Source organism: Oncorhynchus keta, chromosome 21 (genome assembly GCF_023373465.1).
Source record: "Oncorhynchus keta strain PuntledgeMale-10-30-2019 chromosome 21, Oket_V2, whole genome shotgun sequence".
Lineage (NCBI taxonomy): Eukaryota > Metazoa > Chordata > Actinopteri > Salmoniformes > Salmonidae > Oncorhynchus > Oncorhynchus keta.
This window is the reverse complement of record NC_068441.1, coordinates 4,897,506-4,918,400: the sequence shown is the minus strand read 5'-3', so window position 1 is coordinate 4,918,400 and position 20,895 is coordinate 4,897,506. Positions and strand designations below refer to the sequence as shown.

At 44.0% G+C, this 20,895-nt stretch overlaps 1 protein-coding gene across 2 annotated transcripts; it reads right to left on the bottom strand.

The window, feature by feature from the left end:
• Positions 1 to 3,432: 3,432 nt before the first annotated feature.
• Positions 3,433 to 20,832, bottom strand: LOC118399975 (suppressor of tumorigenicity 7 protein-like). Of its 2 annotated transcripts, none has more exons than XM_035796259.2 (15): positions 20,524 to 20,832; positions 19,883 to 19,965; positions 19,468 to 19,627; positions 19,162 to 19,216; positions 18,892 to 19,031; positions 18,641 to 18,719; positions 18,397 to 18,485; positions 18,183 to 18,283; positions 17,348 to 17,462; positions 17,003 to 17,075; positions 16,616 to 16,718; positions 10,146 to 10,296; positions 9,890 to 9,982; positions 9,624 to 9,763; positions 3,433 to 5,500 (listed from the first exon to the last, which is right to left on the bottom strand). In XM_035796259.2, exons 1-15 carry the CDS (start codon positions 20,729 to 20,731, stop codon positions 5,405 to 5,407), a joined length of 1,686 nt encoding a protein of 561 aa, XP_035652152.2. In that variant the 5' UTR covers positions 20,732 to 20,832; the 3' UTR covers positions 3,433 to 5,404. The 2 variants fall into 2 exon arrangements, with proteins under 2 accessions (XP_035652152.2, XP_035652153.2); XM_035796260.2 differs by having other exon boundaries at positions 18,916 to 19,031; positions 20,524 to 20,831.
• Between the last annotated feature and the right edge of the window lie 63 nt (positions 20,833 to 20,895).

The window sequence follows — 20,895 nt, the reverse complement described above, 5'->3', positions numbered from 1 at the left end:
AGACTTCTCAATTTCTGCATAACATTTAGTGTGTAGTGTCTTATTAATGAACTCTTGTTAATGCAAATGGTTAGCTCAATGATATATCCTAGCAACCTAGCTAACCATTGGTCATCTTATTAAATAATAAAATACAGCCAAAACAACCATATCTATTGATAGACTAGAGATCAAATCAACATTTATTTGCCACATCTGCCAAATACAACAGGAACCTGTGAAATGCTTACTTATAGGTGAACAATAGATAAGTAAAGTAATAAAAACAACAGTAAAAAAAGACAGTGAAAAATAACAGTAGCGAGGCTATGTATAGTACTGAGGCTATATACAGGCACCGGTTAGTCAGGCTGATTGAGGTAGTATGTACATGTAGGTATACATACTTGCACAGGGGTTATGCCCCAGCTATAGTTAGTCAGCGGTTTCACATCTAACTAGCTGGAATGAAGCAAGGGTATGAATAGTAGACATGTAAATATATCCTTTGACTGTTTACAGCAGGTCTTCAAGCCTGATTAGGGTGCCGTGGATGTGTCCAGCTTAGACCTTACTGTGAAATGCTTACTTTACAAGCCTTTAACCTAACAATGCAGTTTTAAGAAAATATTACTAAAATAAAATAAAGTTGGAAATTAAAAAAGCAACAATAAAATAACAATAACGAGGCTATAACGACCGAGTCAATTTGTGGGGGTACAGATTATTCGAGATAATATGTACTGTACATGTAGGTAGGGTTAGAGTGACTATGAATAGATAATAAACAGCGAGTTGCAGCAGTGTAAAAACAAGGGGGGTCAATGCAAATAGTAAAGCAAAATAATTATTCAGCAGTCTTATGGTTTGGGGGTAGAAGCTGTTAAGGAGCCTTTTGGACCTATACTTAGCACTCCGGTACCGCTTGCCATGCAGTAGCAGAGAGAACAGTCTATGACTTGGGTGACTGGAGTCTTTGACACATTTTTGGGCCTTCCTCTGACACTGCCAAGTATAGTATTTAGGTCCTGGATGGCAGGAAGCTTGGCCCCAGTGATGTACTGGGCCGTACGCACTACCCTCTGTAGCACATTACGGTCGGATGCCGAATAGCTGCCATACCAGGGAGTGAGCAACCGGTCAGGATGCTCTCGATGGTGCAGCTGTATAACTTTTTGAGGATCTGGGGACCCATGCCAAGTCTTTTCAGTCTCCTGAGGCGGAAAAGGCATTGTCGTGCCCTCTTCACGACATTCTTAACGGTTTGGACCATGATAGTTTGTTGGTGATGTGGACACCAAGGAACTTGAAGCTCTCGACCTGATCCACTACGGCCCCATCAATGTAAATGGGGGCTAGGCCCTCCTTTTCCTGTAGTCCACGAGCATCTCCTTTGTCTTGCTCACGTTGAGGGAGAGGTTGTTGTCCTGGCACCACAGTCCCAGTTCTCTGACCTCCTCCCTATAGGCTGTCTCATCGTTGTCGGTGATCAGGCCTACCACCGCTGTTGTCAGCAAACTTAATGATGGTGTTGGAGTCATGTTTGGCCATGCAGTGGGTAAACAGAGCGTATAGGGGGACTAAGCATGCACCCCTGAGGGGCCCCCATGTTGAGGATCAGCGCGGCAGATGTGTTGTCTACGCTCACCACCTGGGGCGTTCAGTCAGGAAGTCCAGGATCCAGTTGCAGGGGTAGGTGTTCAGTCCCAGGAACATAAGCTTAGTGATGAGCTTGGAAGGCACTATGGTGCTGAACGCTGAGCTGTAGTCAAGCTGAGCTGGGATCACTTAGAAATGTCCTTGTTTTTGAAAGAAAAGCAATATGGAATAACTACTTTACATAGGCGTACAGAGGTCCATTATCAGCAACCATCACTCGTGTTCCAATAACACGTCGTGTTAGCTAATCCAAGTTTATCATTTTTAAAAGGCTAATTGTTCATTAGAATACCCTTTTGCAATTATGTTAGCACAGCTGAAAACGGTTGTTTTGTTCTGATTAAAGAAGCAATTAAACTGGCCTTCTTTAGACTAGTTGAGTATTTGGAGCGTCAGCATTTGTGTGTTCGATTACAGGCTCAAAATGGCCAGAAACAAAGACCTCTCTTCTGAAACTCGTCAGTCTATTCTTATTTGGGGAAATGAAGGCTATTCCATGAGAGAAATTGCCAAGAAACTGAAGATCTCGTACAACGCTGTGTACTACTCCCTTCACACAACAGCACAAACAGTCCCTAACCAGAATAGAAAGAGGAGTGGGAGGCCCCGGTGCACAACTGAGCAAGAGGACAAGTACATTAGAGTGTCGAGTTTGAGAAAGAGACGCCTCACAAGTCCTAAACTGGCAGCTTCATTAAATAGTACCCGCAAAACACCAGTCTCAACGTCAATAGTGAAGAGGCGACAAAATTGACGTTGAGACTGGTGTTTTGCGGATACTATTTAATGAATCTTCCAGTTTAGGACTTGTGAGCCGTCTCTTTCTCAAACTCAATGGGATGTTGTCCTCCTCGGATAAACTTGGATTAGCTAACACATCATGCCATCGGAACACAGGAGTGATGGTTGCTGATAACGGGCCTCTGTACGCCTATGTAGATATTCCATTAAAAATCATCTATTTCCAGCTACAATAGTCATTTACAACATTAACAATGTCTACATGTATTTAAAAAAAAAAGAAAAAAAAGAAGTGTTTTTCTTTAAAAAAACAAGGACATCTCTAAGTGACCCCAAACTTTTGAATGGTAGTGTAGGTGTTCCTTTTATCCAGGTGGGAAAGGGCACTGTGGAGTGTTATTGAGATTGCGTCATCTGTGGATCTGTTGGGGCGGTATGCTTATTGGAGTGGGTCTAGGGTGATGTCTAAGAATGGGATGTCTAGTTTTAACACACACACACTCAGCTTGAAGAGTTTAGTGATTATAATGCTTTTGTCATTGGTTATTGTTATTATTAGTATTGTTAATGATTATGTTGACAGAACCTATTGTATTACATTATTAAATGGAATGATTACATCAACTATTAAAAACGATAGAAATGCTGTTGTTTATCCTTTTCATTCCCCTGGAAGGTTTAGCTATAAATGATGGAGAAGTTGTCTAAAGCACAAACAGACCTAGTTGCTAGGCATGACAAAGAAACATGCAGTGTCCATGTTTCATATGACATTTTGAAAGACATGTAGATGCTTTGTTGTCGCTAGGAGTTACGATGTCATTGTGTCCATCTAGACTCTTATTCCTGTAACTACACAAGAGAAGCTGCAAGAAAATCACATTTAAATGCATAATCAAACCTTTCAGAAAATGTGACCTCGATGCCACACATTGGCCCCCCGTTATAGAAAGACCCAGGTAGTCTGGACTTGTTTTGCATGCATGTTCTCCGTCTAGGTAAACCATAGAGCCTCCTAGGCCCACATTCCCAAGACATAATCATAAAAACAAATTCCATCTTGAATCGTTTTTATTTTGGGGGGATTTGTTCACAATGTACAAGAAAAATTCAAACACAAAACACATTAAAATGACATTCAATAACCAACTTATTGTGAGCTATCCAACTCATCATATGGTAGTTAGGTCAAATATTATGACTTCTGTCTTCAGCATTTCATCATGTTCCTCAAATATAATCCAACAGTATGGAATTAAAATAGTGCACAGTAAGTACACCCAGATAGTGCACAGTATAGCCGGGTAGGAATGTTGATGGCTTTGACACACATGTTGAATGTAAGCAAACCAATTATTAGTGCTGCTCAAGCAATGTGTGATAATTGACCGTGATGCCAACGCACCACCAGCAACCAATAAACGGTCAGCTCTCACTGCTGCCATGACTCATGATTGGGTTCACGTATACTCAAACGTATAACGCAGTTGAAGGAATTAGCAAATGAATGAGCATGTTCTGAAACCACTGGTCCTCCCCGGTGAATAAGGCACTGTATGCCCGCAACGTTGGTTCAATACAATGAATATCTGGCAGTATCGTGGGCAATGTCTTTCCATTTCATCAAGCCGATTATTTCCAATCTGTCTGTTGAGCCAGTGAGGCACTTCATGCTATTCAAGTCCTGCCACAATATATTGGCTATTGACTAGACTTAGATCATGGTTCAGAGTATTTTCTGATGAGGATAAAGTGAGATCATACAGTACTTCAAACAAATAGTGTCCTGTTGTGATTGCTATTGCCCCATAACCAGTGCTTGACTTGAACTGAAATAGGTGCCGGTACTCATTTTGGGTGCCGGTACTGTTTATATGTAAGTGCAGGAGCTCCACAATACTTTTGAGCTAATATTTTATAAAGAGGAACAGGAGCTCAAGAAGTAGGACATGCCGGTGCCGGGACCCAGCTCCGGTGAGCTCCTGCCCAAGTCAAACACTGCCCAGAACACCTGAGCAATACGAGTTGCCTCCAACTCATAGAGGAGAAACTAGAAATGCAGCTTTCCCTTATGTAATTGGCTGTGAGTGATGCCCATGCCGTGACCAGTCAATATCCCATTTACATTTTCATGCAACGTCTGAAGGGCTAGATTTATATAATACTGAGGTGGCATGCCGTAGCAACAACTGGCAAAACGTTGCAGGCGTTATATACACCACAGACAGGGTGAGGCAGTAAATCAAGGATTTTAAAAGTTTTTTTTTTTAGAAGGTCTCGCAAACTCTGACCCCATAGGAAAACTTTGTACCATAAAGGTTATGCTTTATTTATTTATTTTTACCCATCTCAACTGGCATGTACTCTTTTGACACATACTTTGTTCTAGTGAACAGAAATGTGTCTGTACATAACTGTGATCCTGGAAAACAGGCCTTCTAGTACCGTTTCTCCTCTTCTTTACCTCTCTCTCGCTCCTGTTGCACCAGCCAACAGAGGCAATACATTTGGCCAAATATTATCAACCGCAAATAGAACAGAGTAGGAACTGTAGTGTTAGCTTTCAGAATGATGAAACGTGAACCGTCATCGCAGTCCAAAAAAAATACAAATAAAATGGTGTGCTCATTTAGAATCATTCATTTGTTGTTTCACTTATTGTCTCGGCACTTCCTCTATGAGAGAATGGCCCAATTTCGAGGCCAGACTTGGGAGTAAACTGTGGGTTGAAATACTCTCAATTTACCATTCTGTGTTACTCAAAGTAACTTCAAGTTCATATAATAATGATAATAATAAAAATAATGAATGACTGTGTGAATATCTGGTAAACGTTTACTTAAAAAAATAAAAAAAAATCTGTCTTCATGATACAAGGCTTCGCCAACAGAATCATTCCCAAAGTGTGTGTAAATGCTGAAGACAGGAGAGCAAAACATTTCTGTCTATAGTTTTGAAGTGTTGCTGTCTGAGGAGTGTGTTTGTGTATGTGGTGCGTGTGTGTGTGTGTGTGTGTGTGATGGGGTCAGATTCGAGTCAGCTGATGCCAAAAACTGGACGGCATGAAGCTCTCCATCTTGTCAGCGAAGAAACCCAGGGGTGCGAATAGGGTGCTGAAGAACTGAGGAACGAAAGAAACAAAGATATTTCAATACACTGCTTTCAATAGCCTACACAAGGGGGACTCAACTCCTACCCTACGAGGTCCGGAGACGGCTGGTTTTCTGTACTACCTGATAATTAATTGCAAACACCTGGCGTCCCAGGTCTAAAATCCGTCCCTGATTAGAGGGGGACAATGGGGAAAAAAATGCAGTGGAACTGGCTTTGAGGTCTTAGAGTTCAGTTTGAGGGGCCTACACCATCCCAAATCATACCACACAGCTCTATCTTTGTACATGTATATCTTTACAAGCTCAGTCACAACAATAACACAATTGCACATGTGCTATAACTATATTTCTTACAATGCCATGACGTGGCATTGGCCTACTGGAGGGGCTGGCTACACCAACACGATATAACTGATGAACAGAAATGAACACACTTTCATTTTGAATTCTGACAACTGCTATTCCCCTGTATTCAACAAACTACACAGACTGCTGTGGAGTACGGTGAAATCAAATGTGAGATGACAGGCACTGGCCTGGCGCGTTGTACTGAGGGGGCATGTTAGAATGTACCCTTCATCTAGGGTTGAATACCAACGCTTGCATCACTACTACACCCTAGGGATCCAAGGTCTAATTCTATAAAACGCTCTCCCAAAACAAATAAGCAAGGAGAGAGGAGACCCATAAACCCTTGTTGAGGCCTCCATGTCCAGCTTAACCAATTGAAATTGGCCCGCGGTCGCATATCTGAAAAAATGTTTCAACCCCAATAGTTAAATCCACCATAAACAACACTTGAATGTGTTTATGAAGCAATACGTTTGCGAGGTGAACAGATGGTTGTGACAGGATAGGGGAAGCAAGGCCACAGCATTTTGCTCTAGTATCTGGAACCACGGCCAACGCTTAAGCATGCAATGCCATGGGTCTCTCTCCCCCAATGCGTTGAGTCTCAACCGACAGCGATGACACTGCCCAACGTGACAGACAGAGGCGAGTCCTCATGCCTAGTGCAACAACAGGAATGGAAAATATTTTGAAAACACAAGATTGATCAAGGTTTTTTCCAAATTCAGGTCTGCTAAGTGGAAAGTTATTGAGTGTGGTCTTCACACATTATTTTGTTGAAAGGTATTTTGTCCAACTATTTGCTTGTGTTTATAAAAACAAGCCTTTAGGTAAACATTTCAATAATCACAAGTCTACAGACACGTCCACCCAGAACAAACAGCGTGCAGTGACCATGAGTCAGATGTGTCAAAGTGTTTAAAAAACACACAGTCAAATAAGATACACTATATATACAAAAGTATGTGGATACGCCTTCAAATTAGTGGATTTGGCTGTTTCAGCCACACCAGTTGCTGACAGGTGTATACAATTGAGCACACAGTCATGTAATCTCCATAGACAAACATTGGCAGTAGCATGGCCTTACTGAAGAGCTCAGTGACTTTCAACGTGGTACCGTCATAGGATGCCACCTTTCCAACAAATCAATTCGTCAAATTCCTGTCCTGTTAGGGCTGTCCTGGTCAACTGTAAGTGCTGTTATTGTGAAGTGGAAACGTATAGGAGCAACAACAGTTCAGCCGCAAAGTGGTAGGCCACACAAGCTCACAGAACAGGACCGTTGAGAGCTGAAGCGTGTAGCACGTAAAAATTGTCTGTCCTCGGTTGCAACACTCACTACCGAGTTCCAAACTGTCTCTGGAACCAACTTCAGCACAAGAACTGTTGTCAGGAACTTCATGAAATGGGTTTCCATGGCCGAGCAGCCGCACACAAGCCTAAGATCACCATGTGCATTGCCAAGCGTTGGCTGGAGTGGTGTAAAGTTCGTCGCCATTGGACTCTGGAGCAGTGGAAAGACGTTCTCTGGAGTGATGAATCACACTTCACCATCTTGCAGTCCGACGGACGAATCTGGGTTTGACGGATGCCAGGAGAACGCTACCTGCCCCAATGCATAGCGCCAACTGTAAAGTTTGGTGGAGGAGGAATAATGGTCTGGTTGCTGTTTTTCATTGTTCGGGCTAGGCCCCTTAACGCTACAGCATACAATGACATTCCAGCTTTAATAATAATAATAATAATATATGCCATTTAGCAGACGCTTTTATCCAAAGCGACTTACAGTCATGTGTGCATACATTCTACGTATGGGTGGTCCCGGGAATCGAACAGTTTGGGGAAGGCCCTTTCCCGTTTCAGCATGACAATGCCCCAGTGCATAAAGGGAGGTCCATACAGAAATGGTTGGTCGAGATCACTGTGGAATAACATGACTGGCCTGCACAGAGCCCCGACCAACTCCATTTTAATGCCCATGCTTTTGGAATGAGATGTTTGACGAGCAGGTGTTCACATCCTTCTGGTCATGTAGTGTATATAAAAAATAAACGCTCTCTCGTCATACCACTCAGTCACCTACTTCTGAAGACTTTGAAAACAACATCCATCCTCCATAAGATGGAGTGAGTTACAAAGCACACTTTGAATTAGGTTAGACCTAGCCCTACTGACACCAGTGAGCCACAGAATAGGTAACCTAATAAAAGCTGGTTGAGGACAGACATGTAGTAGGGCTAGGAGTAGAAATGGGGAAGTGTGGGGGGGGGTCACCCCCACTGTCCTGTTTCAGGCCGGGGATATTTTTTATCCTCTTCAGCAGAAATCTCGTTTTTTCCTCAGAGAACGGTGTGGGCCTGGGCCGTTCCCCTCCCTCCAGCCTCCGAGGCTTTCATGGAGTGCCTTTATCTGGCCCTTACACAAACCAGGCTCTCCACTGCGCTGTAAAAGTGTTATCTAGAGGCAGTCTTTCCCATAACAAAAGTGTGAGTGCCAGGCGGTCTCTGCGGACTTGTTTTTGCCCAGGCTAATGGCCCTGCTCTGCTGTGTAAAGTGAGAGCTAATAAACAGGGCCACCGTAAACAGAGGATTAGCGTGAGAGAGGGCCTAGCCAAACAGGCTAAAAACAGAAACACTGACAGTCTGCCACACTGTCTTATAAATAAACAAGGGACTAAATCACATACATCAAACCCAATGCTTAAACCCTGGAACTAATGCGCATGCTGTAAGCCTATGTTGGATTGTGTTATCAGCTGCTGGCTTACGCTCTTTCGGCCCCCATATATTCCCATAATGTGCGGGAAAAGGGGCTCTGTAAAATGGGCTATGGGGGCAATTGGACTGCAGTTCTTTACTTTTGATGTTTAACAGGCACGGTGCATTAGGCAACTGAGTCTGGGTTGGAAAACAGCCCTTTCAGAAGGACTGCGTGGAGGTGTTAACCTGTTCTGGTAGTGACAGGCACACTCTATCATCCTAAACCTTAACCTCCACATTCCCTGGAGACCCTCCTGACAGGGTGTGGCTCTGTGGAAAACCGGCGTCATCAAAGCAAGTTTCCGCTTCAGGTCTTCTATAGTAGCCAAGTACGGTGCTGCTGAGCGAAGGTGTTGCTCGCTTGTTCTCAACCTACATTTCCGGCTTTCTCAAGAGACTTGGAACTGGTGAGTGAGACGACGCAAGACTAGCCTGTTCTGGTTGAGAAAGGCCCACGTCACTTATCTAGTCTGAAATAAATCACTAGAGGTGGCCCGCTTAGCTTTTGCTCTGTGGATGATCTTCAAGTCCTGCTATCCAATACATGAGTGTACTACGAACTACCTGGCTGGGACAGGGCTTAGGTGGAGATGCTGATTTTGCGCCAAGTCATACAGTACAGTACTCTAGGAATCTACTCAGACAACAGGAGGACAACTGGGTCAGAGTGCATGGGTCAGAGTACATGAGAATAATAACACGCATACAACATGTCTTAAGAATTTAATCGTTCCCATTAAAACGCTTCTAAATTTAAAACAGACCCAGGTCGATATCAGCAAATCACTCTAGTTTAATGGTATTTTCTATACTAGGATATGTCAATGCCACACCTCTGCAACTCCCGAGAAGGGTGATGAGAAATACCACATCCAGATTCCATTTATATATTGACTGACCTTGTTTTGTTTCCTAGCCCAAATGACCATCGAGAATGAAAAGCCATGTGAAGCGGTCCATAGTAAATATTACCCCCAACATCCAAAACAATCAGTGGAAGAGAATTGTACGACTTACTGCTTTGGCAAAGACGCCCATGAGCTCAGGAAACTGGTGTGTGAGCATGGCCAGCATGGCAGTGAACGAACAAAGGCCCGCTGTGAAGAGGATGAAGAAGGGAAGCTCTTTCTTTGGGTACACAGACACCTCGTGGAAGGCTGCAGAAGAGAACGAGAGGGGGGGGCAGAGAGAGAGGAGAAGAGAGAGATAGAGGCACATATTATCATCAGAATTGACCATTGCATTGAGTATACTGTATAGTAGTGACTTGTCCTTCTACTTACAGGGCAGCAGTTCCCGATCTGCTGTTTCTGTGCACCCAGGGTAGGGGTAAAACAGGTGACCCTTCTCTAGAGGGTAGGGAATTATCCGAAAAGCTTCAGGGGCAGGAGAGAATTGCAGAACAACACATCAAGCATGTACATGCATAGATTTTAAATGTCAACTCTTTTTTTTAATGCGAGTACTGCCAGAAATGCAATGAATGAATTAATCAACCTACTAATTAATCAAACAATCAATCAATGTCCCAGTACGTACTGCCTTCCCAGGTGCAGTGCAGCAGGTTTAAGGCTCCCTCGGCCCTCTTCCAGTGCTGCAGGTGAAAGAAGGCGTAGGCCACCGCCTCGCTGTCCCCCCTCTTCAGGATGTGCTCTGGAGGCAGGATCAGACTCTTCATCTCTAATAAATACTACAGACATAGAGGCAGACAGGAAACAACGCCATTACAGTACATTACAGGTACAAAGGCGTTGGCATAGTTCAGCAGCAGACGCTCTTATCCAGGGTGGCTTACAACCGGCGCGAGGTAAACAACCGCATTTCGCAATAACAGTCGCAATCTGCTAAATTTGTGCTGTTCAGCAGAGAAGTGTGAATGTGTGAGTGCAAGGAAGACAAGGGCAGTGTAGTTCATTTATTTGAATGGGAATTAGTCAGCACTTCATCCATATCCTGTTGAGCAATAATTCCCTAGGCTAAGGCTATCTGACCGATAGACTGAAATATACTTTTCCTCGTGAGGCATTTGTTGAGGGCCCTTGTTTTGCAATTGTTCAAGTGGGGGAAATCTAAAGCCTCTCTCTTCTCTTTTACTGTTAGTTTCAGAGTGTAAACTCCCCTTGTGAGTTCCTCCCACTGAGTCAGGCTATGCTGTGTGGTGCTGCAGACTTTCCTCCGTGTCTGGACTGTGTGTGTGTGTGTGTGTGTGGCGGCGTGGCAGTGGCGTTAATCCCCTCTGAACTGGTCCCCTGGGCTGTGGGGCCAGCAGGGACCGTTGGGGTTGGGCCTTCTGGATTCCCAGGCAGCCTGCTTCACAGGACTATGGGTCTTAGACTGACACTTTGGGAAGGTTACCCTAAAGCTAATCCTGTTTAATCTCCCCCATGGTCACAGGCTCAGCCAGCCAGCCAGCCCAGTGCATAGCAGCCCAGAGCCACCCTGCTTGCCCAGGAGGCTGCACCCAGGGCCTCTGCACTGCTCTCCTCTTCCCTCAGGGACAGTTAGCTGGTGTGTTAGCTGGCTGGCTACAGTGTGTCTGCATGAATATGATGCTGATTGGTTATGCGTGGATAACGGTCTGTGAGTTTCACGTTTTTGAGATTGAGTGTCTAGCACTTTTTAAAGACGTTTTCAGCGCACTCCACTCCTCTCTGCAGTGATTTATTTGAGTTGCAGTCGTTCAATGGCGTGCGCGACTTTCATGTCCTCGCCAAATTTGAGACTTTTACGCCAGTCAGCATTTAGGCTTACTGTATAGATCAGGGCTCTCCCACCCTGTCCCTGGAGAGCTACCCTTCTGTAGGTTTACGCCCCAGTTGCAACTAGCCTGATTCAGCTTTTCAACCAGCTAATTATTAGAATCGGGTGTGCAAGATTAGGGTTGGAGCGAAAACCTACGCGGTAGCTCTCCGGGAGCAGGGTTGGAGAGGCCTGCTATATAGATGCTGAGCATACTTCATTCTGTTAGGAGCAGCACTTTTAACCAGGTATACCAGTGTGTTTAATAAGGGTAGAGGTGATGGTTACCAAAGCATTTGACTGGCAGCTGTCCTTCCTGGCATGCCCTGGCATAAGGGTGGGTAACACCTCGGCCCTCTGCGTTGCCCCCCCCCCCTTCACCAGTCGCCTCTTTGATGAAGGGATCGAGTTTCATTGACGTTCCTCTTTTATCTTGGAACACTCATACGCCGGAGCATAACTCATAAGCCTCCCTCTGATTTTAATCTTCGGCATTTAGCACAATGGAACAAGTTGACGACATCCAGCCGTCGTCTCATTGGCTCACGGTGCTGTTGAAGGATAGGTGACCTCTGAGGCCGTCTGTCATGTTAGGTCACCCGAAGGTAGCGGCGGACTGAACTGGACAGATGCTGGAGGATGATATTGACCCGAGAAACTGATCAAAAAAAAAAAAAAGAAGGTAAGTTTTGTATTGTTCCTTCCAATGATTAAGGTAAGGAACTGGTGAAGGTGAGCTGACGCTAGAGCTGTGCCAAGGCACTTCTTACTGCCGACCATCTCCTCCAGTGCAGTGTTGGATCACACTTGACCTAAGTCAAGCCTCCATCCACCTGAATTCTGAACAAGGCCGAGGAGGCCATCGCCACAACATAGGCGACCAGGCACAAAGCAGCACACTCCAAATGAGCGAGGAAGTGTTAACCACAGGAGTGTGCCAAATATAAAACACATTCAGGTGTCCTTAACACTGGACCAGCCATACAGGCTTCCCTCTGTCCGGTTTCTCAACCATTCTACTGTTCCTTGGAGAGAGAGAGAGAGAGGGAGAGCGAGACTGATTGGGACAGACAAGAAAAAAGTGGCGAGGAGAGGGGGGGGGGGCGAGCAGAGCGGTTAAGAGGTTGAGCACTGAAACAGCTGGGTGTGTGGAGCATTTAGTGCAGTCTGCTCATGTGATGTAGCGTGATGTCCATATATAATCCCCTCAGGCCTGCTGCGATGCTGGCCCTAACACTCCCCACGCCTGACCTCCCAGAATGCCCATAAATCTTGCCTTCATTACACCACTCTTCCAAGGCTGCCTGGTGGGGGCTGGCTGGTGGACTGACTGACTGCTGAGGGGTCACGTTGCCGAGGCCGGTGGGAGGAATCGGGGGGGTCTCGCTCGTTGATTGAAGCAGGGGAATGCGGGGAAGCTGCTGGGAATGGAAGCCCACCCACAACAGAGCCAGAGCAGCTCGCTCCAGTCCAGTGAACAACTGGTATCTGTGTGTGAACACTGGCTGCTGGGCAGAAAACAGCCCACGCCAGGCATGCCTCGGGCTCTACGGCTACAGGTGCACTCACTGACCATTTAGACAGACAAGGACAGGGGTCCCTTGTGAAAGAGATACACACCGGATCTTGATAAGATCTCAAATGGGACTCACCTTGATCAATAAATAAATAAACAAAGACAAGTCTGACACAAATCATTTAGACCAGGAAATAATCCCGCTGCATAATCTCAAAAGCTTTGACTATAAGAAGACCAAAGCACCCAACCCTCTAGCGGATTCAATGAATTGACTTGACACGGTGAGGCTGAAAGAACCTGCTTCACTCCCGCACTCCTTAGGTCAATGCGACAGGCACAACTCTTTTAAAAGTCGCCACGTTAAGTCAGTCGCAGCCATCTATTTCCTGTGTGTGGTGATTTCTAATCTAGGATATCCTGCTATTGATACACTTGTTGAATTACGCAAAAGAAAGTGACAACAACAGTAATTAAATTAGGCAGTCTAGACAGCACAGGTGAGTGCAGGTAGGCATAGTCTGCACAGGTAGGCATAGACAGCACAGGTAGGCATAGACAGGGCATGTTTTTGCAGCCCTGTTCCATCCCGTTATGTTAATGTATTCACTTATGAAAATACACCCATTGTGTTTATGCAAATGAGGCATCTCTCATTTGATTTACTTTAAGAAAAAAAATATACCTGATACCATTAGAAAATATACAGTATCATCAGAAAGTATTCATACCCCATGGCTTACTCCACATTTTGTTGCATTACAGCCTGAACTCAAAATAGATGAAATAAAAACTATTCTCATCCATCTACACACAATACCGCATGAAAGTGAAAACATGTTTTTAGAAATGTTAGCAAATGTATTAAATGTAATGAAATACAGATATGTATATAAGTATTCAGAGCATTGAGCATATGTTACATTCATCTTTGCCATAGATTTTCAAGACGATTTAAGTCCAAACTGTAACTAGGCCAATCAGGAACATTAAATGTTGTCTTGGTAAGCAACACCAGTGTATATTTGGCCTTGTGTTTTATGTAATTGTCCTGCTGAATGTTGACTTGTCTGGTGGAAAGCAGACAACCAGGTTTTAATCTAGGATTTTCTGTTTATTTTAATCCTGAAAAACTCCCTAGTCCACTCCTTGCCGGTGACAAGCATACTCATAACATGACGCAGCCTCCACCATGCTTGAAAATATGAAAAGTGGTACTCAGTGATGTGGTGTGTTGGATTTTCCCCAAACGTAACGGTTTGTATTCAGAACAAAGTTAATTTCATTTTTTTACAATTTATTTTAGTGCTTTATTGCAAACAGGATGCATGTTTTGGAATATTTTTTATTCTGTACAGGCTTCTTTTCACTCAGGCATTTAGGTTAGTATTGGTGAGTAACTACAATGGTGTTGATCCATACTCAGTTTTTTCACTACCATTAAACTCTTAACTATTTAAAGTTACAACTGGCCGTGAGCGGTTTCTTTCCTCTCCGGCAACGGAGTTAGGAAGGACACCATTATGGTTATATTGATACACCATCCAAAGTGTAATTAATAACTTCACCATTCTCAAAGGGATATTCATTGCCTGCTTCTTTTTTTTCTTCCCCTTACCCATCTACCAATAGGTGCCCCTCTTTGTGAAGCATTGGAAAACCTCCCTGGTCTATGCGTTTGAAATTCACTGCTTGACTGAGGGACCTTATTGTATATATATATATATATATATATATATATATATATATGTGGGTACAGAGATGAGGTAATCGTTCAAAAAGGATATGTTAAACACTATCCATGCAACTTATTATGTGACTTGTTAAGCACATTTTTACTCCTGAACTGATTTAGGCTTGCCATAACAAAAGGGGTTGAATTGGGGGTTGAATTGACTCAAGACATTTCAGCTTTTCATTTTTTATTAATTTGTAAAAATGTCTCACATCATTCCACCTTGACATTATGGTGTAGGCCAGTGACACAACATCTAAATTGAATCACAACAAAACGTAGAAAAGGTCAAGGGGTGTGAACTTTCTGAAGGTACTGTGTATATATATAAGTTCATTCTAAGAAAAATAAGTGACATATGACAATACATGTTATACCTGAATTCCCACCAAAATCCCTGAACTCACATTCATTTATGTGTCATTTATGCGTCAGTGGCAGTAAAATGTTTTATGTGCTATAATTCAGTCGATATCTGACGGATTTGAACAATTCTAAAAGGTTTGGAGTGTCCCGTCTGCCTGTCTACTATGAGACGTGAACCCTGGGAGGGAGAAGATCTTCTTCAATGGGACAGAGATTGACAGACGGAGAGAACATATTAGTCTCTCTCAGCTCAACGGTCTAGAGCAGGGGTATTCAACCCTATGAGGTCCGAAGCTTGCTGGTTTTTGGTTCTACCTGATAATTCATTGCACACACCTGGTGTCCCAGGTCTAAATCAGTCCTTGATTAGAGGGGGACAGTGGAAAAAAATGCAGTGGAATTGGCTTCGAGGTTCAGAGTTTAGTTAGAAGGGTCTGGGGTAACACCAGTTGAAAGCAGAGGTGCTGTAGATGTGCACTATCTCTGGGATCACTACTTTATAGTCTGACCCGCCCTGTTTGTCAGTGCCATGGAAGGGGAATGAGAGGGGGCAAAGGGGGGCTGAGAAGGGAGCAGAGAGGGGGGCAGCAATGTCCCTGGGGCGAGGTGGGGGACAGGGAGACACTCAGGATGAGGGCCCTTACATCAAAGCCTGGATCAAAGCACTGAGTTTCCCCCTCGCTGCCTGTGACTGCCACACATCGCAGCTCACACACACACACACACACGCACATTTGCTGTAGGGAGGCTGCGACCTCTGTGTATGTGAGTGAGTGTGAGAGAGAGAGAGAGAGAGAGAGAGAGAGTGTGGGGGATTGTGTGTTTTACTATAGGACATCCAAGCCTAATCCCTGTGGGAAGAGATGTGCAGGAATTGTTTCTGTCTGTCTACTGCAGGGGACACATCAAGGCCCCTTGTTGTCACCCAGACCAGAGTACAGCCCAGTCATGTCCATGATCAACGAGGTTACACCTCAGGTTCCTGTTCAGTAGGTAGAAAATATTTTGAAACGGGGGATGTACTATCTGATCTTATGCAGTAAAAATATAGATTTGTATTTTCTGTTGCAAAAGATTTTGCTACAGTATGCCCTACCGAACACGATCCAGATCTCACCAGGAACTCTTCATAGTCAACTGATAGATAGCTAATGGAATAATAATTACGCTTATAGTTTTACCTTTGGAAAAATCCACTAAGTGCAGGGCACCGTGTTCTACTGTGCTACAGAGAGAGTGAGTAGTGGCTCACAGGTCCAGTCCTGACTACAGCAGCTACATTTACGATGCAGTGCAATACTGACACCAGCTGGCTGTCCTAGGTCCTTACAAGTACTAAAGTCAGCACAGTTCTGGTAGAGACATTGATGCTCTCTGCTGCCATCACCCCAGAAGAGAATGGAGTACAGCAAAATAACTAAATAGCCATCACCTGTGTTTGTAAAAAAATGACAGAATTTGCTCAAATAAACGGAAAAAACATACAAATTCATATCAGTTGTTGCATTTCCCCCACTAATTGTTCAGGTTCGGACTTGGATAGGGTACGCTAAGCTGATTCTAGATATGTACGTTTCTTGCAATTAATGGTCAAGGTTAGGCTTTGGAGAGCATAAGCTTATCCTAGATCTGTGGCTGAAGGTCTCGACTGACCTTTGGCACATGTGGGTTGAACTCCACAGCTCTGTGTATAGCCTCCACAGCGTTCATCTCTGCAGTGCTCAGGCCCCGCCGGGATGCTGCCTCAGGAGAAAACCTGGGACGTATGGAGAGATAGAGAGACCGAGAGAAAGACACACCCATGTTAAGACAGAAGTACTACTGCACTTCAGTCATAAAAAAAGAGAGTTGGACGTCCCACAAAAAAGTATTGATTGTTAGTAGACAGAATTCCCCCGTGCTACTTGTCTATAAAAACAGATGCATCCTTGTCAAGTATAGATCATGCAATATACTGTTTTTGTACGTCTTATAATTTTTGTACAATAATGGTTACTAACGGATCTTAAAAATCTAAATTTCCCCCACGGGGACACTTACTTCTCTGATACAGCCCGTGCTTTCAGCAGTGCAGACGTGTAGCATATAGTAGCTGACTTTGGCAAGCTGATGTCTACAACGAGAACACATGATGGTTATTTCACTTTAAGCTCAAACTAGGAGTCTGGAAATCATGAACACAGAGGACTGGTTCAAAGTCATTGTCGTTTGTTGCCTTGAACCCTGTTTTTCCTCACGTGGTCCTACGGGGTTCAGTTGGTAGCATGGGGCTTTCAACGGCAGGATTGTGGGTTTGAGTAACGCTGGGCCCACTAATATGAAAAATGTACACACTCATTACTGTCGCCTTGGATAAAAACATTGGCTACATGCCATATAGCTTACCGTCATATTTGGCAAGGACTGCTTGTACGTCAGCGTAAGCCTGCAGCTCCAGTAACGCCTCTAGGAGATTTTCATGTATATTCAACATTCCCAACAGTGGGAATTCTTTCATTAACTGGGAAAAAGTAAGGAACAGTAAGTGAGAGAAGGAATCATAAAGTGTCCTGACTAACCAGTATTAAAAGGTGCATAGAAGAGGACTAAAGACAGGACAATAAAAATCACAGCCTCCAGGTCCACATTACTTCTGTTTGTTCTATCCTCTAAACAGTGACTAATACCAGGGCTGCGTTCAGTATGACAAAACAGTGTAAAACGATGAATTCAACGGAAATGGTACTCTACTGAAAGACCGGTTGAAAAGCTTTGTGATTATGGTGGCCCAGAGGGCGATTATGAATGGTGTGCTGCAGGAGTTTTGTGATTTCAGATGGTCACACCCATATTGATCCGGCCACACCCCGCCAACATGGGAGCAAAAACATACCACAAAGGCTGTTTAAGAACGATGCAAACCGTCACGCAATGTAGCAAACGTTGAAGCGAACTGAATGCATCCCAGGTAAGTGAACTCTCCCTCTAGCCAATCAATGGCATCAATCAATAAAAATAAATCTTACATACACCAGATAGGTACAGTGAAATGTGTTGTTTTTAAAGGGTCGCTCGAGGGAACAGACAGATTTTTCACCTTGTCAGCTTGGGTATTTCAACCAGCAACCTTTTGGTTACTGTCTCAATGCTGTAACTGCTAGGTTACCTGCATAAACAGCCATAATGCAGAACTCAAGGCCCTGATTTTAACACCCCTGGTCAAGGAAATGGCAACACTCACATCTCTCATCATTTTCACTGCCTCCTTGATGCGTCCCAGCTTGCGTGCACACATGGCCAGTCTGCGTTTGATATACACCAGCAAGTTGATGTCTTTGCCAGCTATGCAAGAGAGGCAATGTATTGCATTTAATTACAAAAACCCCATCCCAGACTAATGATTTCAAAAGGCCTGAGGCTTGTGATTTGGTCCTGTACTCTCTGTTCTCTCTTACCACTCCGCAGGGCTTGTTTGAACAGCCGCTCAGCCTCTGTGATGGTGGTAGCTTCCTCCTCAGCCAGGAGCACATAGGCAGCAGCACACCTAAAAACCACAGGGAAGACACTTGCTTTGCTTTCTACTTCTACTAGAATACACCTACTTGTTTGGCCTAAATAAGACTATTCATTTTGGATTTCCCGAAATGAGCGTGCAAGGTCTTCGAACCGCAACCGAACTGTCATGGCGGTAGAACTCACTCGTGGTTCATCTCTATGGCCTGGTAAGCTGCTCTGATCCGGGCTTGGGGATTTCTCTCCCTCCAGGCCTTCTGCATAACTGTAAGAGAACAGAAAAATATAACAAAATACTGAACGTAGTGCCTAGACATGGATCCAGAAGACTGTCCGCAGGCCAATAAGGCCCAAATCAGTCTTTTTTTTAACAAAGAATTAAGGATTCTATTCCTTCTCAGAAATGTAAACTTTGGCTTTCATACATCATAATATACCAGTTGAAAAGCTTAGATTCAAACCAGTATCTTCAGTCTTGAGTTGCTGAGTGTCACCAGTGAAGAAGGTCTGGTGGTCTTGAGCAGACAGGTTCATATCGTAGTAGGTCAAAGGCTCTTTTCCAGTCACCCATGTGTACCTTTAGAGGGGTACAAAATAAAGAGTGTCAGGGGCAAAGTATTTATAAATAGCAATTTACCTTTAGATAGAAAGCCAGTGTAGCTAAAACTCAGGATGAGTGACATCCTGCGGTGGGGGATGTACGTTACCTGCTGTATTCTGCTCCTCTGAATAGATTTAAAGGATTCCTCCAAACTTTACACTCTGCAAAAGACAAGTGTCATTACAGTGATGGCCTTGCAAACCTGAGTCACATATTCACTGGCCACCAAATGGAAGAAAAATGTACTGAAACAGTGAGAGAGCACCTGAACTTGTCCAATCAGAAATGCTCATTTTTTTGTTGTCCATTGCAAAATGTTTTGCTGCGGTTTGCTACAGTGTGCTGTGCACTAATTACTACGACCCAGGTCTTTGGTCTGTTTGGGGAACCATACTATAGGTGAAATGTTTACCTGAGACACTGGGTCTAGGCTCAGCCTCTCCGTTGACTGAGGAGAACAGGCCAGTGGTCGTGCTGCTCTCCACCCCACCTAGGAGAGGCCGAAGATGGCTAACAGACACCTGCTCAATGAACGAGGTCCCATACTTACGAAAGTACCACCACTCAAATATCTGCAAGCAGGGGATTGGGCCAGTCATACAGAGAGGAATGTACCAGTATACACATCTTCTTGACAATGAAATTGATTGCCATTTATTTGAATCGTATCATTGTGCACTAGCTAAGTGTACAACACATCTAGGTTCCCTTTGGTGTTGGTATTTGAATTGCACATTTGCAAATGTGGAGTGTCCAATCTACAACCAGGACTAACTATATTCACCAACCCCCATGCAGTGAATAACCCTGTGATCTTCACAACTCACCAAGATTAGGCCAGAGATGAGAGAGGATGTTCCAGTGAGTGCCACATAGAATTTAGGGGTCAGTGTATTCAAGAACACAGATGCTGAAACAACAGGCATGTTAGATCAAATGCATAACACACAAATTGATGACACTGCGCAAGCCTGACTGAATAATATGACTGGGATTCAGATATAACACTGAACGTAAATTAGAGGCTGATATAATGCAGAGCCGACTACAGACAGAGCCTGTGCTGGGTCCGTGTAGCTAGCGAGGTTGAAGAAGCCCATTGGTGAAGAGAGATATAGCTCGTTAGCTATGTCTCTAGCGAATAGCCACACTGACTAAGAAACTCATGCAATTCTAGCAATCACTATGCATTGCTAGTTTGAATGATGTACACTAGCGATGTAGCTAGCAGGTTAGTTGTTATGCATAAGCATAACAGTAAACGTTAGGTGTTTAATAGCTGTCTAATATTTAATTTAAAAAACAACCTGAGATGCTGGCTATGGAACTGTCAAACTTTCACTTCATCCACTGTCTCTCGATGTATATTTGTTAGCTAGCAGGCTGGTTACATTAGCGAACTAGCAAGCTTGCCCATTCTTTGATGGCTCTGCATTACAGCTAACGTTACTTTAGCTAGCTAACTCACCTGAGGTAAGAGTGTCCTGCAGTTTCAAGGGGCTTCGCAGAACATATATCATAGTTAAAACCATGGCAAACCAAACTGCACATATGTATGTCCATGACCAGGACAGCCATGATTTTAATTTATCTGTAAATCCAATAGATTGAGGATTACTGCTGGTGGCGTCCTCCATGTTTTTACCGGATGGCTGTGCTGTAAACAGAGGAATCATGTGCCAGTGGCACCAAAGATTTGTTAATAGTAACCCAAGGAAAATCAGAGCCTGTCGTTTCCAATGGGAGTAAATGAATCATATTGGCCCGAACAAACAAGGAGGTGGGCAGAGCCAAGCACGAGAAAGCGAGCTCCTATTGGCCTGTTCTAACATTAATTTAC

What these genes read in the sequence shown, in the direction of transcription:
- LOC118399975 (XM_035796259.2), bottom strand. Translation starts at nt 20,731, where the DNA reads ATGATTCCTCTGTTTACAGCACAGCCATCCGGTAAAAACATGGAGGAC. An exon ending in TCATCTCTGGCCTAATCTTG is followed by an intron (nt 19,628 to 19,882) that starts GTGAGTTGTGAA and finishes CCCTGCTTGCAG; the next exon opens with ATATTTGAGTGGTGGTACTT. An exon ending in TCAACCCACATGTGCCAAAG is followed by an intron (nt 10,297 to 16,615) that starts GTCAGTCGAGAC and finishes CTATGTCTGTAG; the next exon opens with TATTTATTAGAGATGAAGAG.